This window comes from Aedes aegypti, chromosome 3 (genome assembly GCF_002204515.2).
Source record: "Aedes aegypti strain LVP_AGWG chromosome 3, AaegL5.0 Primary Assembly, whole genome shotgun sequence".
Lineage (NCBI taxonomy): Eukaryota > Metazoa > Arthropoda > Insecta > Diptera > Culicidae > Aedes > Aedes aegypti.
The window spans coordinates 138,602,401-138,627,981 of NC_035109.1; the positions used below are offsets into that span (position 1 = coordinate 138,602,401).

General features: G+C 38.0%; 2 protein-coding genes and 1 long non-coding RNA gene across 3 annotated transcripts in view; 2 read left to right on the forward strand and 1 right to left on the reverse strand.

Annotated features, from left to right (window-relative positions):
• The first annotated feature begins 4,599 nt into the window (after nt 1-4,599).
• Nucleotides 4,600-5,331, forward strand: LOC110678511. Its single transcript, XR_002501669.1, has 2 exons — nt 4,600-5,091; nt 5,149-5,331. It is a non-coding gene; the product is annotated as an uncharacterized LOC110678511 (long non-coding RNA).
• A 2,819-nt stretch (nt 5,332-8,150) lies between these two features.
• LOC5567260 (LYR motif-containing protein 4) lies at nt 8,151-14,754 on the forward strand. Its single transcript, XM_011495006.2, has 4 exons — nt 8,151-8,274; nt 8,341-8,445; nt 8,517-8,637; nt 14,441-14,754. Exons 2-4 carry the CDS (start codon nt 8,357-8,359, stop codon nt 14,489-14,491), a joined length of 261 nt encoding a protein of 86 aa, XP_011493308.1. The 5' UTR covers nt 8,151-8,274; nt 8,341-8,356; the 3' UTR covers nt 14,492-14,754.
• LOC5567262 (D-2-hydroxyglutarate dehydrogenase, mitochondrial) overlaps nt 14,597-25,581 on the reverse strand; it is a 95,725-nt gene continuing 84,740 nt past the window's right edge. Inside the window, exons 3-5 of the mRNA XM_021848760.1 lie at nt 21,847-22,845; nt 15,126-15,291; nt 14,597-15,071 (exon numbers count right to left, since the gene is read on the reverse strand). Of these exons, the coding sequence (XP_021704452.1) occupies nt 14,818-15,071; nt 15,126-15,291; nt 21,847-22,845 (1,419 nt within the window). The 3' untranslated portion in view covers nt 14,597-14,817. The remainder of the gene's footprint in view (nt 15,072-15,125; nt 15,292-21,846; nt 22,846-25,581) is intronic.

Genomic DNA, 25,581 nt, shown 5'->3' on the forward strand with positions numbered 1-25,581 from the left:
CCGTCTGGCTCGCCGTGGCGACGTCAATCGTACCTCCGGTCTCATCTACGAGGAAACCCGCGGTGTGCTGAAGTCATCCAGAATTCTGTCGGCTACGCTCTGAAGTGGCAGGGCCATACGCTGTACAGATTTGGAGGCTAAATCGTCCCCATCACCGACAGCAAAACTACCACTGAATTCACAAAACCTGAGCATGAAATGGCGAACCGTCCTTTTCAGGACGACAATTTAATTTTGAAAGAGTTTCGAAAATATTTCACGCAACATTATTGGCAATAGTCACAGCAACAGAACTGTCGGTGAATCAAAAATAATAGTTTTGGTGAAATTTTTAGTGATTTGCGGTAAACATTTTACCAAAATCAGTAAAATTCCAACAATATCTACAAATTTTGTTTACCGAATGTTCCGCTGCTGAGTTATTATCAAAATTCGTAACTCACCCTTAGTGTGTGGACAAGAAAACCAGCATCAATAATTTACAAGTGAATGAATGTCCGCGTTACTCGATTCTCACAGTTCAATCGGCCCTTTTCAGTGCCAACAAATGTGTCCTAAAGAGTTATTTGTGTAATATTTGCTAATGTGTTTACCATATTCTTACATTTATTCATCTCGTAGCATCATACAATATCTGATTAGTTATGAATAATAATTATTGACAAAACAACAAATCGAGAATGTTTCCGAGTCGTGCTGTCGGAATGCAATAAATATATTTTCTATTGTTAAGGAATGATTCAAATATTACATAACCCAAAATGTGCCAGTTCTAGACCCCCTCCTTCCCCACGTAACAACTTTTGTATGGAAGATTTAAATTGTGTATAAGGGCTGTAACACTATGGAAGACCCTCTCCCTCCCTCTGTGACGGAACGATATATTTGAACGATAAGGCCTGATGTCGTCACTGCGTTCGCATGTTTTCCAATCTCCGTTGTGATGCGCCGTCATTGCCAAAGCCAAGATAAAATTTTCCTCAGTACCGCCAGATGCAATTTCTTCTTAGCAGACGCAAAAGTTATCTTCATTTGACGTTGGATAACGTCTTACGGCAACATACTGGGGTACAATTTCGAAAAACGAAAAATCGCTCGCGTCACGAAAAGTGGTTAGATTTTGACTGTTAATAACTTACTAACGCCCGGATAGATTTTCAAGATTCTTGCACCAATCGATTGGAAATCTTTCTATGAATCTACTCAAACAATGAAAACTATTGATTATCATGACTAAACTATTGATAAATTGGGAAATATCGAAGCATGTCTTATTTTTCATAGAAAAGCACATTTTTCTTGTGTATTCCTGACACAGACATCATTGCGCGATATCTTAGCCACTTTCGTCATTCGAAGGTAAACGCCCCTTTCGGTCTTCTTCTTACTTCTCTTTATTATCTCGTGTTCAGTCGAAGCCAACCAAACTCGACTTCACGCGCGCATCAGTCAATCGTTGACCAGCAACCGGAGAAGGACTCATATCGGAATAAAATTTACACGTTCGTCGCTGCTGCTTCTGTTTATTCCCAAGCTGCGGGTTCCATGTAATCGCTCATCGTGGCCCTTGGCATCCAGCTAGCCCATCGAATTCGTGGAGAATGCGTCCAGAAACCTTGATAATTACCGTCGGAGGAGTGAGCAAACCATCGAATACAAGGATGGACAAGAAAGCACAAAATTACCGACCGCATTTTAATTTAATCGTCTTCGGTGATCTTTTGGTGTGTTTCTGTCTAACAATGGAATGAAAACCCAGTTTGATCGACGGTGACTACCACCAACCGTCCTTTTCAGGACGACAATTTCATTTTAAAAGAGTTGTGAGAATTTTCCACCGTGAAGAGCGACATTACTGATGATTGGATGTGATTGATTCAGATTTTGGTCAGTCATTTGCACGCAACCATAAAGGTCAAAAATGGCATGCAACAAATAGTGTGAAAATTGATTAGAAGAGCACTTATTTTCGACCTACAAGAATTCTGTGCCCATTTTCGGATTTTAATACAGAATAGGCCAAAACCGTATCGAAAATCGGTCGAAAATTAGTGTTGGGTCGAAAATTGGTGCTGTTCTCTCAGAAATCTTTCATAAGTTCGTGACGGTCTCAAGCCAGGAAATAGAAGATGCTAATGTTATCCAACGTCACTTTGGCGGTCGTATCTCGGAAACAACCTCTTACTTTTTTTCTATGGAATCTATGTAGCAGATTTATGATGTGAATATGGTCCATTAAGGACACATCCCCATGAGCACCAAAATGGCCTCTAATATGGCACCTTACTTCCCCCTTCACTTTCCGCTCCCTCCTCCCACGCTTCTCACAGTGTTTTCGAGAGCGATCACAAAAAAATGATTATTTGAAGTTACTAACCTTATTGTAGAGGAGTGGTTTCTTAACCGAAAGCATTCCATAATATGTTTTTCACAAATCACCAGTTTTTGAATGCAAATACGTAGTTATTGCTGTGATTTGTGTTGTAAAATACCACGCACTTCCGAATCACTTCTTCACGCACCGAGATATTGTTTGCTGGCTTTTCGGTGCCCGTTCTAAAACTCACTTTTAATCGTATTTCTACACACCGTAGCAATTCAAAATTGTAATGCGATACGTAAAACATTTTAATTTTTCTCGCGCCGTGCTCCTGGGAGCAATAAATCACTCAAATTTATCGATTTGTGCTCGAAAAACTACACCGGAACGCGAATTCATTGAGCTAACATTGTTTTTGAATCGGATGCGCAGCTCTCACTGACTGGAAGTGATGTCAGTTTTTATGTTTGGAACTAAAATTGTTTGGATATTGATACACTTGCTACAACCACGTATTTTACAATAGACCATTTCCGTCAGACCTTACCCCCTGTTTTTATATTTTTCTTCGAAAGACGATTATTTTTAATGATTATTGTCGCTTTCAAATCTAATTTATATGCACTCCCGATTTTATTATGATTTTTTGAAAACTTGAGAATTCACCACATTTTGAGTAGTGCGGCACAGTTGTTTCAACCCTGTGGGTGAACAAAGTGGAGATTTTTCCACAACTTTCAATCTCACCCCTGTGTTGAGTGTTTGTAGACATAACGAAATGTCAATGTCTAATCAAGCACGTGACGACCAAAGTTCTGGATTTACTCAGGTGGCACAGATCATTGATGCGTGCCACTCGTTCTCTCTTTTACACTCCCGCTGTTCTTTTGCAGAGCAAATAGTGACGTCACTATTTGCGCTGCATAAGAACAGCGGGAGAATAAAAGAGAGAACTAGTGGCACGCATCAATGATCTGTGCCATCTGAGTAAGATCAATAACATTGCACGACAAAACGGAGAAACCTTACACAACGGATAGGGATGGTACACAAATTATGTCACGCTAAATTTCAAAATTTTCGACTCCCTCTCCCCCCTTTGTCACACTTTTTGTATGAGTCCTCTGAAAATTTTGCAAGACTTGTCACGCTTGGCTCGACACCTCCCCCCCCCCCCTTGGAGCGTGACGTAATTTGTGCATGACCCCATAGCAAATGAGCCTCTGTACGTGCCATCAATTCTTTTGTTCTTATGACTTTTACTATGCGCCGTGTGTTGGTGCTGTCTCACTCTCTCTCACGGGCAACTTGAACACAGGGCGCACAGTAAAACTCAAACGTTTTATGGCATGCATAGGCTCATACCGTTTGCTGCTTGTATCGTCTAACTGTTCCGACACCATATGGCCAATGGAGTATACATGCTTCACCCTTTCACTACTCTAATAAATCTCCCCAGAAAATCCTCCACGACCACCACAAATATCCCCTTCATCTTCCCGCCGGAAGCCTCTGCCGTGCTCTGCTATAGTCTTCGAAAAAGGTTCTGCTCCCGGTGGCAAACCCGCCGTTGTCGTGAAAGATTTCTTCGTACTGCACGGTTAAAAAATATTATACTGGAACGATTAAAGGTCATACTAAAACCATATTCGGTCTATTCACTCATCGGAGTGAATATCTTAGCAATATGCCTTCAAAGTATAAACAGCTTTTAATAATCATAATGCTTATTACGATCATATTTTTTATGCAGCCGATACAGTTTTGTTTACCTCGAAATCAGAACCAGAATTATCAGAAAAATGCAACCATAATCGAAGACAAAATGAGCAACAAAACCGTTATTCTGTTTATTTTATCCACATGTCTACCATAAATACAGCATATTATTTAATTGCATCACAATCAAGATCATCAATAACTCTTGCTATTCGATCCCAATGTTGAACCGCAATGCTCCGTTTGGTCGCTCATAGTACATGCCCCTGCTTGGTCACTTCCCATTCTTCCGGCAGAGCTTCAGGATCTTTTCCAAAGCCGTAAAGTGTTCCGTTGTGTAGTATTGTTGAAGTCTCGTTTGGTGTTCGCTCCTCGAAGGCAGATTTGTCGAACGAGGTTGAATCGGGTGCTGTGCAGACAAAATCTCCTGAAAAAGTTCAACCAGAAAAGTTTTTGGTATTCGATCGGAAAACATATCATCGAACTTACCTTAGATCTGGTTGTTATTCAGATTTTATATTCGGTTGATTTCTCGCGCGCTCGTGGTTACATTTACACGGAGAAAAACGAATATACTAGTTAGTGTACGTTATATTATTTTCTCAATATTATCCGTTTTTAATCTTTGAGAAGCTTATTATTTTATACCTTGCCAAGCTTATCCGTGATTTATTTTTCGTCGTGCTTATATAGTGAAATACGCTAATCTTGGGACTTTTCAAAATATAATTTCATTTTGTTCGGTTCGGTATCGAAATCACATTGTGTTATGAAGCTTTTTTTTCGAATGATACGCGCTAAAGCAATATATTTTGCAATCCAATTTTTATTTAAATACAGTTTTCTGTGTCTTGAAGTGATGCCTAAAAAGAATAACTAATATATGGAGAAGAAAATGCCCGAAGCCATAAAAATAGTTTTCAGCAGTTGTGGCGTGCTCAGCCCTCATCAGAGGACGCCATCATCAAGGGACATTTGTCTCAGGGAGCTTACCGCAGGAGGAGATTAGAAGTTACGAATTTGGTGAAATTGGATTAAATAATTACGATAAGGTTAGTTCATTTCATCATAATCATATCGGTATTTCATCATCATTCAAACTTTTCCAGATTATATTGTGGGAGAGTATCAATCCGGTCGTCGTGAGCGATTCGTAAACAACTGCTTCAAGTATGTAGGAAGATTATTGTGATCAACGCTGGACAGATTGGAAGAAACCTTAACCATGAGTAGCAGACACATACACCACATATTAATGAAATGGAAATAAATGCGTTGCTTTAAAAAATCAACTTTCTTACATTTTCATTTCGTTTGTTTACAGAAATTGAAAAAAAATGGCTTATTTTATTCATTGTAAATGATTTTAAAACTTTAAGCATTATATGCATAATTTTCGAAAAATCATTTACTGATATAAAATTTGTTCATACTAAGCAATGCTTAAATCATTGAAATGCATTTGAATGAGTGAATAGACCGAATATGGTTTTAGAATGGTATTTAAGCAATCTAGTATATATATTTTTAAGCGTGTAGAACTCTTTTCTTCACATATTAACAGATGTTTCTCACTTTCAGATCCGCGGCCATTATGGAATTAGCAAAATTTGCACTGAGCAGCACAAATGCACAGGAAATAATAATTCCTAAATATGCGTGGCTTAGTATAAATTTATATCATTTGCAAATATTAAACACCTCAAATGAATTGCAAGCAATAAATAGCAATCTAATTAGTATTTTTCATTTTCACCGTGTGGATCTCTTCTACATATTAAAATACCGGTGGTGGAACCGCAGTTAAAAACATTGCCGACCAGCAGCAGCACCAAGATGGTTTCCGGGATGGTTTTGATGATTTCAGCCATCGTGGAAGTGGCGGATGAAAACATAAATAAAGGGAACTGTCATGATTGATTAGAAACAGCTGATCAAATATTCACCACAACGTGGAGACAAAAATCATAGGAGAAAAAGGGGTCCGATAAGAATCGGAGAGAAATAAATTGTAGGGAACCGTGGGGTGTACTGTCGTGCCGCCAGTTTTTCATTGTTTTTCAATAGTTAGAGTCTTCAAAACACATGGGTTCCTTGGGAAAGTTTGTTCAGTAAATTAATAGAAAGCATATGAGCCATTAAAAAAATTTCACGGAAATGGTCTATTTCATAACACTCAAAAGGTGTACAATGTCACAAATGTTGCAAAACATTTTTATGCTTGAGAAAAACAATGTACGACGCAATTTAACAGCAAAAGTGAATATAAGATATTATACAGTACAACTGACTGTAGAATTCAAATGCATACTGATGGCAACTTTCTCCGTCCGTGAGAAGCGAGAGTAGAGAGGAGAAAACTGCCAAAAAAAAGTAAACAACACACGCATGGTGTGAAAAATGCTTATAATTTTGGTCAAAAAACATGTTTTTACTACCAAATGAAATAAATTGTGATTTTGAGCTTTTACGAAGTTGCTGATGAATTCATATCGACAATAATACCTTTGTATGGAACGTGTGCAAGTAATACTGCCTACATAATTCTGTGGGTGGAGGTATACATGGAATATGATGATTTATATTTGACCGACGCTATAACATTGTGCTCCGCCTTGTTGGGTGGCTCGAGAGGGTGATTAAGCGGGTGGCTTGAGTGGGTGGCAACATTATGTTTACGTGCGCAATGAACTTTCACTTTAAAAACGAAATGATTTATGCTGATTTCCTTCATTGAATTGCGTCTAATCCACTGTGGCAACTGCCGGTGCAATGGCTAAAACCAGTATTTCTACTATATCAGCGTGTTTATGAGTATCATTGCAGCCAATCGACGATGCTTCGTGTGGATCAGTAATGATTTGAGCCTGTACGGAGTTCAGATTTTGACAATCACTGGAAAAAAGTGCATCACATGGCGTGGTGATTACTGCGAAAGCACGTGGCATTTGTACTGCGGGTAAATTTTGACCATCTTAGGCTGTGCACCGTTTCACCAGTTCGTTTAACTATTAGTTAAAATTTGACATTTCGATAGTTATTTTCCCCTCAAATGGTTAAATTGAACTTCGCAGTCGACCCATTTGAGCTTTGACAGTCGAGTAGTTATTTCAGAACAAAGTTGACAGATGGTTTTTATTCTCAAATTCACGGGAGCAGAAAATAACTTTCGCACTGTCAAGTTTAACCATGCTCCAGAGCAGGGTTATTTATAACCGGAGGGGAAATAACCATCGAGCTGTCAAATATAAACTAAAAGTTAAACGAATCGGTGAAACGGTTCACAGCCTTAGGGAACTCTGGAAGAAAGTTACATTAATAATTCTAGAAAGATTCGCGAATCAGGCGAAACTGACAAAATGTACACAATTTAAGAAAATATAGCGTTGAAATTGTAGCTCGATTGTCTATTCACTGCACTTGAACTTTTCCCCTATCGATAATTTAACTATTCAAAAAACGCAAATTTGTAGAAGACGAAACTTCACCTCATGCCAAACCACACACTTTATTGATTACGCCTGTGTTTTTGTTTAACAAAGTGATGGGCGCATCTGAAATCGAAATCAAAACACGGCGAGAGTAAACGGCGACACTGCAAACAAAAAATAAACAAGGCGTACATGGTGGGCTTACTTGGAACCAGAAGGTAAACACGGCGCAAAAGTAATGGGCGACACTGAAAATAATATCGATTACAGGCTCATAACATTGGGCGATACTGGAATTCTCGAGTACGTTTTAGGCGAAACCTTTAAAGATATTTTGAGTACGAAATAGCTAGGGGAATTGTAGGAGATGTGTGTGGTATTAATGAGGATTTTAAAACTAGGTTTATGAAATGTGTATTAAAGTGAAAAGGTTAAAGTTTGAGTATATTTTATCCAATTGGGATTTGAAATTGCACATGAGAATTTCATTGATCATTTTCTCATTGTTATTGATTTGTCAGATAGGCCCTTATCGCGAATCCCTCTCGAATTCATGAAATTCTCATTAAATTTCTTGTTTCCAATCCCTGAATCTTTCTTCTTTCTATCGTCAACGCAACGACTGGCGAACACAAGAAACCTGCATTTTTGCCCCTTCTCCTGTTTGACTGTTCATGCGCACGGCACATGTGTCAAATATTTTGTTTTGATTAAATCAAAAATTTTGCGGTGAGTGTTGGTGCTGGATCAATCAAGCGCAGCAAACAGCTGATTGTGATAAAACTGCAGTACAAATTGTCGAAAGTTTGTTTTATTTGTGTCGGAAATAAAGTTTTGAATTACATATTGATATTTATCTCGTCCACTCAGAGGCTTCGCAATCCACATGTCCAGTGCCGCACACAAGATGAAAGTGTTGTCCCTCTACAAGCAGCTGCTGCGTGAATCGCAAAAATTCAGCTCCTACAATTTCCGGTATGGTGCATTCGATGGCTATCCTTTTTACATTGGTATGTTGTATTCATGTATGCATTTATTTTTTTCAGCAACTATGCACTTCGGCGGGTGCGGGACGCTTTCCGTGAGAATAAGGCACTCACCGATTCGTCCAAGATTCAATCCGAGATGGATTATGCCCGGAAGAATTTGGAAATCATCAAGCGGCAGGTAAGAACACGAAAGCCATGCTTGTGGTGAGCTCTGTTTACTTATGATGTAATCCACGGTTATCTAGGTGTAATGTATGTAGTTCACACTCAGAGTATATCGTCCCCTTAATGCTACAACTGGATAACTCGAAAATCGAGGTTTGAACTTTGAAAATTTGACCATTTTTCAAGTACATGGCTCTCCGTTCCTAAGTGTATTTCAGTTTGTATGTCATGAAGTATACGTTAATTAACAACAAATTAACTCATTCTCTTTCCTATTGTGTGCAAATTTAAGCTTTAGTATTGTTTTGAACCGAGAAAAAAATCATTATTTGAAAAAAGTTGCCTAGTTGTAGCATGCACTATCATTCAACAATCTCTATATATTTCGAGATACCTAGTTTAAGCCAATGTATAAAAATAACTCAAATGCTACATAATTGTTAGTTTTTTATGATTTGCAATACTAGAATGTTTACTATTATTAAAAGAAATATTTATACACACCGGATACCTTCCTGTATCAAGCAATGTTTAAACATATTTTTTTAATGTGCTGAATTAGAAAAAAATGTTTTAATGAGCATCGTTTGCGTGGAATAACACATATTTAAACTGTGCACGAATTTTCAAAATACAAAGGTTTGGAATTGTGGAACATTGACATTATGTCATATTTTTATACATAAATAGCAATATTCACGTTCAAAATTGATTTGAATCAAAAATAATCAAAATTTGGTAAAATGAATGTGTTTTGCAGCTTATTTAAAATGAATGTGGGAAAAATATGGTTTAAGTCTTGCTTGATATGTGCTCAAGTCCATGTTTTAATGATATAATGCAGGAAATCATACTTAATTTCATACTAGTGTCCAAAAATGCTCCAAATTTTCTTTGTTTTAGAAGATTATACCATCATACATGCAATGAAATAGAAATATTGATCGTTAAGAACAGCACGCAAATTACCCGCGAGCATGTTAAAAGCGCTAAACTTCACATGTAGAAAAGCCTGAAAAAAATATTATTTCTTCGATACACTTCTAGACTGTGTACGGAATTGAAGGTTATTTTTCAAAATTGCTTTATTCTGTTTTACAAGAGATTTTCAAAATGCAATTAAAAAAAGTTCTTATCAATACTTTCAAATCTATTTTAGTATGAATAGACATGATTGTACTTCTCATAAATGAGTGATAAGCTATTAATAAATTAAGAAACGTCAAATAGAAATGTGTTCACTGTATTCTATTCAACAACTGAAAATATTTTTTTAATGCTGACACAAAAATATTAGAAGAAATCCAGGATACTTGAATCACCTCCAAAATAAGTCATCCTAAGTTCATCCTCAATTTTATGCTAAACTTTAAAAAATATTATTTATGAGAAATTTTAACAATATACAAAAAAATGTTTCATTGAATCTTCAAACTTGTTATATTCACCAGCTGGAGGTGACCAATCGATTAGGTTTTCAGCTCAAACGGATGTTTGGTTTTCCAGATCCGTGCACTTGAAAATTTGAAATTTGGCTTCGATTCATCTTCACTTTAAGATTCGGCAGAAAACTGGAGCAGGATTTAGAGGCAGAAATATAAAGAAATTTCGCGTTACTTGCCTGCAGTTGCAGGTTGAGAGACTCCTAGTCCCTCTCCAACCATGCTACCACGACGACGGATGACTATGATGAATGCACTTCCGATGCAGATGCGGAGATGAGTTGGTGTAGGTTGAAGTGAGTAGGGGCTCTCAAAGTGCCGGCTCACACTATTGTTCATTATTAGAGGAGCGACAGATTGCAGCGGATTTTCGAAAAAGGAATTTGGCGAGTTTGTTCTGACCAGAAGCGCATAATCACAATGCATAAATACTAAGCATTTGTCGGCCAGAACGTCTACCGAACGTATCCTATGGCACTACCCTTTCCATCAACAATCCACAACATTCCGTAACACCTATGAGAGGTCGTACAGTTCTCTGCATCTTTCTTAAGTAGGTGTTCAATCAATCATCCTTTCCCATTCCCCAGCTTTCGCAAGGACGTGGCCAGGACAGCTCTCGATTATTGGAGGATGCGTCAATCTTGTCTAAGAGTTAGAGGTTAGTCCCAAATCTCTGACTTTGGTAACGGACGGGAAGGAGAATAAAAATATTAGATTTAGAACGCTAGAGGCGCTGTTAATTCCATACATGGCTGTGATGGGGATGAATCAGCCATAGTAGCCTTGATTTTCTTCAAATGAGAGGGAAAGGTGGAGTGAACCGATACTACACACGAAATATAAGACAACGTTATTTTGAACTGCAAGATAACTCCAGCTTACCAACAACAATCAAGGCAGGCTTCGAGAAAATCGGTAGTTTCCTTTTGTTGTGCACCTTCGATCTTTCCTGACAAACATGAAAAAAGGGCCACAGTTTTCTATGCACTAAATATTCATTTTCATTGGAAAAAGTAGAACGATGCATTTTTCAACGCTTTATGTTCAATCAGATTAAATGGTGCTCACGTGACATTACTTGCGTTGTGTGCATGAATTGATTTTCATTCGATTTTTATCACTTGAAGAAATACGAAAATGTGTTTTAATCAGTTACGCGCTTTTTTCATGTTAGTCCAATGTTTGAGATCTGGGCTCACAGTGACAGTTCGTGACAGCGGAATCTCGGCTCACTATGACGTACAGAAATTTTGTATTGGTTTCTCCCTCCCAGATAAAGATTAGAGTCGCTGTCCGACATGCTGCATCCGGAATGGGCCTTACATGGAACCTTTGAGTTACTCATCGATGTTATGAAATAGTCTTGGAAATACTAATATGAAACGAGTAAAACCTTTTTTATAATGAGTGGTATGAAGTCGTAAATTGTATATGGAAGATTGGAAATTTCAATAAAATTACGTTTATTTCTCATTGTGCTCAAAACATACTTCCAATGATTCTTAAAACGATTTGAATTTTTCCCGGTCAGCTACAGGTCAATTCAGTTGAATCACTTGAATTCCGTGTCAATGCAGTCACATTATATTTGCAATTCCATAACATATTATGACATGGCATGAAGACCTGTAGAAAGAATTATGAAAAGCTGTTTAGAATATGATGCAATCAATGAACAATAAGAAGCTATTTACTGATTCCGATTATGAACACCTTTCAACTTCATGGTTTCTATTTACGTCGAAGTTCCAAGTTTCCTCAAACACGGTTGAACCGCTATTCTGAAATCGTTTTCTACTAATATCTTGATGAAAGGTACTGGGAACAAAAGCTTCAAATTTATTTCATATTTTGGAAAGCACACCATCCCTTTTGAGGCCACCACTCCATGTATTTGTATGGTCATCTATACAAATAAAGTTCATTTTTGGAACACCATACCTAGTCGGCACCTGGGAGGGAGGCACAGATACTACACACGAAATATGACACAACACTTTTCCAAATTGCAAGATAATTCCCGACCACCAACGACAATCAAGGCAGGCTTGCGAAGAATCGCTAGTTTTCTTTTGTTGTGTACCTTCGATCTTTCTGGACAAACTTGGGAAAAGAGCCATTGTTTTATGTGCATCCAATTTTAATTTTGATTGGAAAAGCGTGTTTCAATACTTTATATTCGATCAAATTAAAAGGTGCTATCGTGGCATTGGTTTAAGGTGTGCAGGAATTACTTTTCAATCAATTGTTGTCAACTTTGTTGAAATGCAAAAATATGTTTTGATCAATTACGCGCTTTTCTCATGTTTGTCCATTCTTTAAGATCTGGGCTCACAGTGATAGTTAGTGACAGCAGAATCTCGGCTCACTATGACGTACATAAATTTTGTATCGGTTTCTCCCTCCCAGGTCGGCATAATTTTTTGCATGTACAGTAGAAGCTCTTCAAAGTCCATTGCTTAAACAGAACAGACCTCGCGCTCGCGATGGCAGGAATGTGGCAGAGTGAATGTTTTGATATTGAAAGCTGGTTACTATGGTTACATTTGACACTTTGTGTACCGCCTCCAAAATGCGCGTACTAGATGTTGGTCACACAATTAGCAGCGACATTAGCGGTCTAATTTCTTATACGTCTATTGGAAGGAGGCAACCCTCATACAATGGTCTAGGACTGTAACACCCACGAATTTGTGCGAAATGCTTAATGCTAATGCTAATGCTAATATTATTCAAAAAGGTATTTCCACGAAATTTTTACTGAAAATCGCGAAAAAAAATATTGTTATGGGGGTTTAGGTAGAAAATTACAATTTTAGCACCAAATGAAAGGGCTCACCCCTTCTAGCCTTTATTTGGTGTGAGTTTCAAGGAGGCGTATTTTTAAAAATTATGTTTTCTCCCTTGAAGAATTAAAAAAAATCTGGGTAAACTCATGATAGATATACTGGAGCTTTTGAAGCATTTTTGTATTGGAATCTTAGTGCTAATCCCTAGAGAAATGCGTCGAGTAATCCCTGAATGAACCTGTGGAGGGTTTCTTGGATAAATGTTAAGGGAAAACTATGTATAATTTTTCTCAAGTTTTGGGAAAAAATCCCGCAGGATTTTTTGAAGTTATCTCTCGATTCCCTAACCTCAAATCTACCTGTTCTACGAATAGAAATTGTTAGCGCAAATGGTTTAAATAGTTGAATCTAATCATTTTTATTCAACACCAGTGGTCCCGGCAAACTTTGTCTTACCATGAAGTAGGCTGTTGAAAAACGCTATGGATCATCCCATACAAAATGACAGTTTCGTTCGCGCTTGATTTTCCGACGTTCCCAGTGAATATTCTGGGGTTTTTTACACACAAACACGTCGAAACCCTTGACTAACAAAACGGAGAAAGAATCATTCAAATCTGTTGACCCGTTCATGAGCCATTTCGTGACATACAAACACCATTCCATTTTAGTCCATAAATTAGTCAAAATATCAATCTCTAATAAAGTTGAAACGGGCAGAAAGTGAGGTTGTGAGTCGCCCCTGCTTTGGACAAGTTCTTGCAGAAATCACAAAAAAAATTGATGCAGTTCTACAAGAAATTCCTCGATGAAAATATTGAAGCATCCTCTTAATATTCTGGAAAAAATTCTTTGGAGAGTTCGTGACTTTTTTGTGAAGCTTTTCATAAAGATATTACCCGAGGAACCCCTGAACAATTTATCGGAGAAGGTTTTAGGGATACGCTTGTTGAAATTATTGATGAATTCCTTGTGAAACTGCTGAAGGAATTTCTGGAATCATTTCTTGGAGAATTCTTCCAGGAATCTTTTGGGGAATTTTTGAAGGACATAATTATGGAATCTTTGTAGGATTTCATGGATTACAAACTAGAAATTGGAATAATTATAAAATCATGGTGGAAACCAAGTAATCATTTCTGGAGGATTATTATTCATTTATTCGCGGAAACGAAAACTAGGCGAATCCCTTCTAGAATTTCTAGACATTACTGAATGTGAATATTAAAAACGAATTCAGTATGTAGGCTCAATGCCATTTAAAATCATATATAGAAATGAAAGCTCGCTGCAAATTTGCCGAGGGATGACTCAAAAGTAATTCTCATACAAATATCAAACACATTGGAAAAGAAGTATCAGGACAGGATACCAACAATTTTGAAAACTTGTATTCTTATTAGTTGCTCAACGTTAAATCATGACCTGTAAAAAAAACTAAAAACAAATAAAAAAGCGAGCAAAATAGAAACCGTGGATCCTTATGGCTCAAAATGGCGAGAAAATCATTTGAATCTGAGAGAGTTTTTCAAAACACAGATAGTAATCGATAACCCACTTTTTATCTTATTTTTACTTTCAGGCCCTTATCAGTCAGATGTTCCGAGCGGATAAACTTGTCATTGAAAAATGAATCACAAAGCTCTTTTTGCTTTCGGAGCCACGGAGATGCGAACGCTTAGTTAAGCAATTCGGGATATGCAGTTAAAATCACATGATTTAGTGTTAGTTTTGCAACAGCAAGAATTTGTGTGTTCTTCTCTTGTTTGGATGTATGGAAGGCGGCAAATTGCAAGTTTTGTATTCAGTATGTGAGGGACAATAGCATGTACATACCGACTGTCACAGGATGTAAAGACATAGAAAAATAAACGCCAAGTTGCACAAGGTACAATATAACTGGAATATTTATTCATCGCTGGTTAATTTTTCAAATTGGAATGTAGAATGCTCAAACCATCAGTTAGATATCACTTTATAGGGATTAAGAATGCCGTTGGGATCCATAAAGGCCTTTATCTGCTGCATCAATCGTATTGATTCGTTTGTTTTGGAATACTTCAGATATTTGGGTTTCAAAAGACCAATTCCGTGTTCGGCACTAACGCTTCCTCTGAGTTTTGACGTGAACTCGTAAACGTAAGGATCCACGAGCTGTCGAATTTCGGGTGTTAATTCGTCTCCAGCAATGTTGAGATGGATGTTAGAATCGCCTGAAAGGGAAGAGTTTAAAACATCTTTCGTATACTTTCATTCCTAATCGTTACCTATATGTCCAAAGCCGCAGACCACTTTTACCAAATGTCCAACGCGTGTTTTCATTGCCGGCACAATATCGTAGAAGTTACCCAGGGGCAGCGACAAGTCATACGTGAGGCAAAAGTTATTACTGAATGTTCCGTCCGGTATACGTTCCCTCAGTTGCCAAAGATCCTAGAGAATATGAGCAGACGAGGTCAGCCAAATACACTTAGAATATTTCGATGACTTCGGTGATGTTCTACCAACAAAAAAACAAAATTGAATCTGCTGAGTGGTCAGAAATTATGTTTACCATATTTTGTTTAATTGACAGAACTATTATTTAAGTCAATGTGAGTATACGGACTGGACTAGCGAATTCGAACTCGGCGCGTGGAAAAGCAAATCTCAAGTGCATCGGAAATATGTGCATACTCTGCAAAGTACTAAAGGTCAACAGAATCGAAATTGTAAGTTTGCAAGAGGTGTGTTATACACAGAGGCGACTGGTTATACAAGATCAATGGTGCGAACGTTTAGAAGAAGTTTGGGACGAATGACCTTCGGGTTAAAGTCCCTCTCGAACAACAACATTTAGAAGAAATTGTATCATCTATCGAAGCTTCGGGCACATATTTGAGCTTTGATTGTGATGGACAATACGCAGAGGAGTGTGATCGATTGGCGGCTGACGTGGAAAGGCAGGTTCAACGGCTGAGCACGATTTTCAACAGATCCAGTCAATTTGTTTGCTTCGCGGATAATATGGACATTGTCTGCCGAACAATCGAATTGGCGGCAGATTGTAACCCGGCTCAAACACGAGGCAGCAAAAGTCGGACTGATGGTGAATGTCTCAAAAACAAATTACACGCTAGCACACACACTTAATATTTAACGGATTCCTGTAAAATCTCAACAGCTGAACAGTTCGGTGAAAAAATTAACGGAGTACGGTAAATTTTTACAGTATTCCGTGAAAAATCACCGGAATCCCTAAAATTTCGACGGAATTACGGTGTTTTATTTCACCGAACTGTTCAGCTGTTGTGATTACGGTGAAATTCACCGTATGAGCTTAGTGTGCAGTAATTATTCTGCCGATTTCGTGATCCAAATAGAATAGCGTCTAAAACGTTGATTCAAAGAAGTTTCTTGATTTGTAAAAGTGTTTCTTCTGGCACTTCATCATTTCATATGAGGCAATTAGCATTTGATACGTTACGCTAATATTTAGTATTTTTTTTTATTTATTTCCTCATCTACGTAAAGCATATTGTATGGAAATGTGTGTTGTTTTTATTTTTGTTTGATAGATAGAAATTTTGTCTCTTAGACGAAGTGTCTTGAATTAAAATGTGCTACAACTCTGCTGAAGACACAAATCGTCTATAGCAAACAAGTGATTTTTTTTTATCTCACTGTAAGTGATTTAATCACCTGGCCGCTAGTGTCAAAAGAAGCGCTTTTACAAATAAAGAAACATCTCTGAGCAAACTTTTCCCCTAAAATCAATGGTGTAAGCCTGATTTGCTGCTGAAAAATATTTCCTTGGCCTATCATAATACATGGGAAATTCCTGCAAATAATCGATCAAGAAAACGCTTTTTTCTGATCGCATGACGCATTTGAAATATCAGTTCAAACGAGAATCGCTATAAAAAAAAATCTGCAAGAAATCGGCGGTAAATTTCTTTAGCGATTCCTTTTCAGCAACAAATCAGGCTTTAAGACTGAGCTTTCTTGATCGATTTCTTGGAGGAATTTCCCATGCATCGAGAGAGGTCAAGAAATTACTTTTCAACAGAGAACCAGGCTTTAGACGCTACATATTCCATTTCGATCACGAAATCGGCAAAAAAAAATCATTGTGGCTAGTAGGCGGAGACGAGGTGGTCGATGCGTTCCTTGCTAGCATGCTTCACGTCAATCCAAAGATGGCCGTCACAATTGCCGACTTGTGACCCTACTCGCGTTTTGCAACAAGTGTTCCACCCCCCGGAAAAAGCCCATTTTTTTTATGAATCTTAGGTATCGCTTCACGTTATATGTCTCATATTTCCCTTGGAACACATAGCAAACCTAGTGGCATCGTATAGGGCCCATTCAAAAATTTCATAACGCTGGAGGGGGTGGGTGAGTGTCTTCGAAATGTTACATCTCATAGAAAATTTATAGAACATTCATGCAAAAAAAAAAACGTTACGAGGGGGGTTGGTGAGTGTCAGAAATAGCTATTTTCAGTGTTATGAAATTTGTAAACAAACCTATAGAGGAAGGATATAACTTTAATCTGACATTTAACAAGATTTTGCAGCCATTTTGAATTTGACCGCCATCTTGAATTTTATTAGAAAAACCGTTCTTTCACCATTTACCGCACCGTTCGTTTAGAATTCTGAGGTCACCATCTGAAAGCTGAGAAAAACTGAGTAAGATAGGCTACAAAAAACAGGTGAGCAATTGTATTTACCCTATGAAATAAACAATTTTCTAAATCATGTTTTACGATTTTGACGTATATGGCGAGTGCAATCAATGAGAACATTTTTTTTTTGTACAACAAAGAAACAAGTTTTCAATCGTTGGTGTTTTCTTCGAGTCGAGTGGAGAAAAAGAGTATTAAGTGAAACATTATGGTGGCCATCTTGGATTTTGACGCCATCTTGATTTAAAGAAGTAGAATGAGTTTTTTATTTTTACTCTTAGGGAAATCTGCACGTAAAGAAACACCTGAGATTTATCAAAAAAATGGGCTTTTTCGCAAATTGTTTAGCTGACGTACGAAGGGTCCACCAATTTGAGACCCTTTAATTTTAGCATATACTAGCAATCAGTGACATAAAATTGGAATTCTAACGATGGGTGACGATGGTGGCCTGGTTTCAGCGAGAATTGCTCAGCACTGGAGATGATGCTGCAGCAATGTACCCGTCAAAATGTGGAACGATACAAACAAGAGCAGAGGCAGCCTGCTAGAGTTGGAGTGAGAAGCGATGGAACAGCTGTATCGTTCTCAGGATACGCGTAAGTTCTACAAGAAGCTCAATGCGGGACGCATGCTTTGTGCCGGGGCATGGGGATATCTTGACGGACAAACGTGAGGTGATTGAAAGGTGGAAGCAGCACTACGATGAACACCTGAATGACGCAGAGGCGGAAGACCAAGGCAGCATGAGGAATGGCTTCATGGGTACGGCGTATGGCGGATGAGGGAGTTGTGCCAACTCCCACAATAAGTATCGGCAAAGAGAGACATTTTTTTTAGAGGACTCATACAAAAAGCGTGAAAAAGAGAAGAGGAGATGTTCGAAATTAGCGTGACATAATTTGTGTACCATCTCTTATAACATTAAGGACATTATAAAGCGAAGCCAAATATGGCGCCTGACATGGCACCTACTGCACCTCTTCCCACTTTCACCCCCTTTGCCACGCAACTGGCTAGGGCGATCGAATGCAAAGATATTATGCGAATTAAATCCTCATTACCTACCTGGTTGTGGCGTAAATTGATTTCAGCTGGCCCGTGCGTATATATTGTATCTGCCAAAGCTCCTTTTTTCGCGAGATTTCATTAGAAACACTAAACTCGTGCATTTTTATCATCCTGCAAAAATATGTTTCTTCCAACTTCTGTTTTTATTCTTCTTCGCACAACTAGCGCAACATATTTTTACACGGCACATTCCCACTCTTCACAAAACATTCACTAACAAAAATATATTCACTTGAATCGTGGATTTATCAATTTTCCGTAACTACAGTTAAACTCACTATTTAATGTTTAAAACCACGAGGAAGTGCTTAAATATTTTCGCTTCCAATTTTACTCCTACGAAATGTAAACAATCATGACGGCAACCATTTGCTATCGTGTTGTTTTGTAGTATTGGTGGCATCTTTAGTAGAGACAGTTTGGTTTTACGATTGTATTTATGATATGCTTTCTCCCTCACAAACACTATCACTGTTTGAAAAAATTGGTAGTTTAACAAATACTGATGCAGTATTTTATTTGGCTTCCTTTTATAATGTCCTTAATACTTATTGTTGTAGGTACTTCAAATATTTAAAGAAGATCTTTTTTATATCGTTCAAATCACTCCCGGCCACTCCCTACGGAGATTTACTGCTTCGCGTCGAAAAATGGGTTAACTTTCATCGTGGGCATCATGGGCACTATTGAGAATCAAGTTGCGATGCGGCAAAGTTGGTTAAACATCAAACTTCGCACGTTGGTTAACCCGTTTTTCAACGCGAAGCAGTATATCTTGCTCAAACGCGCGTTTAAGACTAAGGAATCGATTGAAGAAAAATCGTCTTGCCTAAGTTTGCCTAAACGTTAGTTGTCAGAAAAAGTTGAGAGCTAAAAAACGTATGAAAAATAGCATTTTTGTTAGAATTTTGTTCTATGAGAACCAAAAAATTTTACCTATGCCCAAATTAGAGTCTTCAACCCTAAATCATGTTCCAAGACACTTGTAGTTGCTAAAATATGATTTTTTTTTAAACTGGACCACTGTGCGACGGTACTTAGGGTATTTAACAATGGAAATGATATGGAAATTCAAGAAACGTTTACAATCATTATATAAACTAGTGTAAAATTGATCTGCTTGGCAGAATGTATCAACTGTTTGGAGTTTGGAATTGGAAAACTCTTGAATCATTAATGTGAAAGCGATTGGAAACACCAAGAAGGCTCTATTCCGATTTGGTCGTAAGGCCAAACAGAAAAAGAAGCATATAAGGAGATTTATATTCAGTTCTGTGCGAACAATCATGCTATTCAAGGCGTCACACGACAACTGCACAAGAAGTGCCAAAAGTGGCCATTCGAAGCCTTGTCGGAACCTGTCACCGGAAGTCGGAAAACGATCAGAACCACTTCATAATTCATGACAAGCTATTTATTCACTTCCGGGAAGACCAGAATAATCTCCAAATTGAAACAGGTGATACATTCTGTCCAGTAAATCAATGTTATATTGATTGTTTAAAGTTTTTAACCTTCGGGCTGTCGCGCTGTTGTTGTTGTACCAAACCAAAATGTATTCCTCAAGAATCTTCTTAAGAACAATACTCGACAGTTTTTATTTACAGTATGACCCTTTATAATACGGTAAAATCAACAATTGTACCTGGAAGTCGCATAATAATAAACGCACTATATACGGTTCAAGCAGGTCCGTCCCACTCGGGCTCAGATTGGGTACCACTTCTAGTACTGCATTTGGTCCCTCGGTAGTGCAAAAGGTACCCAAATTTGACAGATCGCAGTACACTTTTCACGGCATTCTAGATTACCTTATGAGCCATAAAATTTTGGGCAACTTCAAGGGACATGGGGGTCTTTAATTTGTCTTTGGTTCAAGGAAACCACAGTTCCCAATCGTTATATCTCAAATCCAGATAATATAGAAACTTGGGGTCTTTTGTAAAGTTGTTCTGCAGTTGAAGCGCTATTTGATGGTACCTCATTTAATTCGGAATTTGACCGCTAGGTGGCACTAGAGGGCATGGAAGTTTTACTTTTGTTTTGCAGATATCTCAGGAGCCAGTCCATTTAGAAAGATGATGTCTTCGGCAAAGTTGTTTAGTTTGTTAAGGACTATCATTGTTCAAGCTAGTTAATTCAAAATGTTGCCACTAGGCGGCACTAGTGAGCATGAAACTTTTGTTTGCAGACATCTCAGGAACCTGACCACTTAGAAAGATAGTGTCTTCGGCAAAATAGTTCAGTGGCTCAAAGGCTATCATTATTTGAACCAAAAAATAGGATATTTTGCCACCAGGCGGCGCTAGTTAGTATGAAATTTTTGTTTTACGGATACTGCAGGATCTTGACAAGCACCTTCGGCAAAGTTGTACAGAAGCTCATGGATTATCTTTATTTTACAAAATCTCGAACTTTAAGGATCAATTAAAGAAATAATTTGAGCTACTGAACAACTCTGCCGAAGACGCCATCTTTCTAAGTGATCAGGCTCCTGAGATATTTGCGAAACAAATAGTTTATGCGCACTAGCACTGCCTGGTGGCGAAATTTTGAATCAATTAGCTCAAACAATGATAGTCCTTGAGTTACCGAACAACTTTGAAGAAGACGCCATCTTTCTAAGTGGTCAGGATCCTGAGATCTGAGAAACAAAAGTTTCATGCTCACTAGCGCCGCCTAGCGGCAAAATCCCGAATTTCATGGCTCAAATAATGATAGCCCTTGAGTTACTGAATAATTTTGCCGAAGACGTCATCTTTCTAAGTGTTCATACTCCTGGGATGTTCGCAAAACCAAGGGTGTTGTACAAAGTACAACGCGCGACTACTCGCGTTACAAAAATTCGCGCGACGACCGAAAGGTTAACAAGGATTCATGTTTTTTTTCATTATGAAATATCCTAGGTACTCCAACAATTTGGACCTTATCCCAAAACCATCACCAAATTCAAAACTTTCAATGCTTGAATCAAACATATAACTCATTTGTGATTTTCCCTGAAAATTGCATCAAGAAAGGTCGAACTATTATGAAGTTACAGTGTTTTGAATCTTTGGAGATAAAGTCCCAAATAGTTGTGACGTGGATGTCGTACTAATACTCTTTACTGTTGCATTCGTATAGCTAAACTGATATACATAAATTTAGATAATTCGTTTATTATATTGTTGGTTTTCCACTATCAAAGTTATCCGCATTATTAAATATTTCTCGATTCACGGTATCATAAAACGATTAATCCTTACCTTTACTTTCGAAGGCTCATTCGCAACAACTCCATCCGCAACGATTCCAGAAGATAAAACTTGCTTCAGAAAATCATTCACCTTCTGCTCATCGTGTTCAACATTCCGACCCGTGGTTTCAATTAGCATATAGAAAGGATATTCTTCTATCGGTGATGATCGCTTCAAATGCTCTATACAACACTGCAACGCATCCTTATCGATCAGTTCACACGAGGTTAAAATTTCCCCAAGTCGTTTTTTACATTCGATGAAAGTTTTCAGTACCGATTCGTAGTTCTGGACGCCCAAAAATAGCACGTTCTGTGTGGTTGGGGCTGGCGGGCAAGCAATTGCAACTCGTGTCATCACACCCAAGGTTCCTTCCGATCCGATGAATATGTTCTTCAAATGATACCCCGTGTTATCCTTACGGAAACGAGACATCAAATCCAATACCGTCCCATCCGCTTTGACTGCTTCCAATCCGAGAACTGACCCTTGTAAATTACCGTATCGCATCAGACGTATTCCACCAGCATTGGTAGCCACGTTGCCTCCGATGTGGCAGGAATTTTTCGAACCCAGATCAAGTGGCATGATCAATCCCTTCTGGCTAAGCTTCTCCTCCAACACCCCTAGAATGCATCCCGCTTCGCATTGTAAAACCCCGGAATACTCATCAATGGATTCTATGCCGTTCATTAGCTCCATCGATAGAACTATTTCATCGAAAACTGGTATCGATCCGCCACAAACGCCCGTATTGCCACCGTACACCGAAACAGCCAATTTGCGACGGTTGCAGTGCTGCAAAATGGCACTCACCTGGGCGGTAGTTCGCGGTCTCAGAACCACTTCGCCCAATCCTAGTACGTAATTGAAGTAGTCTCGATTGTAGCCGGCTGTTTCATCTAATCCCAGTAAAATTTGATTTCCGTTTGGCAGTATATTTTCAAAGTGTTTGATGTCTGCATCTCCTACAGTTGCGTATGAGCCTCGTTTGATTTGGAAGTTATCCTATAGAAGTGATAAATTTTATTTTCTATGTTGGAGAAAATAATATAGGTACACAGCAAAAAACATCATTGCGATATCACATCGGTTTTCGCTGCACATCATTCGCATCTTGATTATTGCGTAAAATTGCATTCCAATAGAGGGAAATCTTCCATTACCGGACATCCAAGCAGTGGCGTAGCTAGAGTTTACGGGACCCGGTGCGAAGTTAAATATGGAGGCCACCAAAAAAGGGTAGACCCCCGAGTTACTAGTTTATCATTCGACCTAAATTTTACATTGTCATTCGTGAAGCTCTTTCAATCAAAATAATAACAAGTAGTCATTAAGCTATTCGAATTTGCAGGGACGGTCAAGTTGATTCTCTTTGGTCAGCTCATAAGCTGCAGTAGGATAACGCCAGAAGTCTCTTATAAATGATTGCGAAGTCCTGATGTGTAAAGTAAGGCAAGTTGATTGAAAATTTTCGAGAAAAATGCATAAAATTATTCATGAAAGTTAGATTTTATTTTAAGTTTGCTGTCGACAGCTCTCTCTCTTCTTGGCATTAACGTCCTCACTGGGACAGAACCTGCTTCTCAGCTTAGTATTCTTATGAGCATTTCCACAGTTATTAACTGAGAGCTTTCTTTGCCAAAGTTGCCATTTTCGCATTCGTATATCGTGTGGCTGGTACGATTATACTCTATGCCCAGGGAAGTCAAGGAAATTTCCATTACGAAAAGATCCTGGACCGACTGGGAATCGAACCCAGACACCTTCAGCATGGCTTAGCTTTGTAGCCGCGGACTCTAACCACTCGGCTAAGGAAGGCCTGCTGTCGACAGCTATAATTCGTAAATAGATTCGAATTGATATTCCAAACAATTTGAGAACTTTAGAAATTTCACATGTAATGTTATAATGCATTAGAGTAGAGACATGTCCCTACTTTTGATGAATTTATTCTAAACCTCTTAACATTCTTAAGAATAAAAAATTTGTAATATTCAATAACACTCTTCTAGTATAACCACAGACAAACAAACGTATAGTAATTTCAGATGAAGGTGAAGATGAATCGAAGCCAAACCTCAAATTTTCAAGAGCACAAATCTGGAGAACCAAACATCCGATTAAACTGAAAACTTAATCGATTGGTCACTAACTGGTTGAGGTTTGGCTTCGATTCATCTTCACCTTAACCCTCTAATACCCAAATTTTTATTATCAATCTAAATATCATTTTTAGTTATCTAAAATCGTTCTAAACACGTTTTGGGCAATGATTTATTTTTATTCGCAAATCTATGAATTTTTGGTTTTTGATTTTCATAATTTTTATTTTTGAACATCCATATCCTTTTTCATTTTTTCTTGAAGCCTCTTCTGGTTACTGATTTTTGGCAATAATAAAAAATCAAGTTTTCACAGTACTTTAACAGTGTAATTAACGGAAAAACAGGTTTGAAATTATTTTAATACCACCAAGCTCTTCTTCTGTGATAGGTTGATTGTAGAAAAATATAAAAGGTACGATTTTTCATATAACACGTTAAATGAACCCCAGGCATTTGTAGGTTATATAAGAATACAATTTTTCAAACCATTTTTTAAAAATACAAAAACGTTTTAAAAGTCATAAAAAACTGTTCTTATATGCGTGTTATGAGTCAAGGTTTAAACCAAAAATAAAATCATTTTGATTTTCGAGCTGCGAAAAAATACACAAAATTCCAAAGTGTACCCCGTCTAAAGGCGGGGTTGGGTATTAGAGGGTTAATATGCAAAATATAACACCTGTTTAATCACATGCTCACAAGGCATATTGCCGAGAACAGGCCTCATTTGTTAATGAAAGTCGGTTCCTCGTGGTGTCGCATTACGCTGGAATGAGTCACTTGTTATCATGTATTTAGTTTTTTGGCATTGTCAACTTTATAGAAAACAGTCCAGAAAAAAAACCTGAAAAATGATCTACTTGATGTTATGACATTCATTTTGAAACTTTACCATACATACGGTAAATAAAAGCAGTTGCATTTCGTAACGCGAAATCATCGCTGAAATGCACTTTTCCAAATATTACTATATAATCGCCTATAGCTGCTCTGCTATAATTCTTACAATCCGGCGGGTTTGTTCTAGGCAATCCTTCTCTGTATTGATAAGAACCAGAGTGTGACTTCAAACTGGAAGGAAATATTAAACAATTACAGAATCTCATTGATTTCATTTAATGAGCGCCGCGTTACGTTTATATTTCAACAGGGTTCTGTAAATGGTGTCGTGTTACGTCAAATCACAATTTTAATTTTATTTGACCAAATCGATAATGTTGCTTTTAGGGGCCCTATTTTATAAGTCGAGTCGACCAAAATAACTCAACTGGAGTCGCTGTCGACCAAAACAATTCGCTCGACTCGGCTATGTCACTCGAGTTTATCGACAGTTGTTGGAAAGAGAAGGGTGCGATAGCCTTATGTGATTGGATTAGCTACTGTTGGAGTCGACCGATGACATCTAAAATATCCATGCTCACTTTGATCGACAGTGAATACAAACGAGTCACATGAATCTGCTCGATTTACAAAATAGACCCATAGGTTTCGGAAAAAAGTATATATAGTATAGTTTTTTTTGTTTAATACTTCAATGCTTCACAGTGGAGTAATTTGATTTAATACTGGCCAAAATAATTAACTGTTTCCGTGAAGATTGTCGTGCTTAGCAATAGCGCAAATGGCGCTTGGTGTC

What these genes read in the sequence shown, in the direction of transcription:
- LOC5567260 (XM_011495006.2), top strand. Translation starts at nt 8,357, where the DNA reads ATGTCCAGTGCCGCACACAAGATGAAAGTGTTGTCCCTCTACAAGCAG. An exon ending in TTCAGCTCCTACAATTTCCG is followed by an intron (nt 8,446 to 8,516) that starts GTATGGTGCATT and finishes TATTTTTTTCAG; the next exon opens with CAACTATGCACTTCGGCGGG. An exon ending in TGGAAATCATCAAGCGGCAG is followed by an intron (nt 8,638 to 14,440) that starts GTAAGAACACGA and finishes TTTTACTTTCAG; the next exon opens with GCCCTTATCAGTCAGATGTT.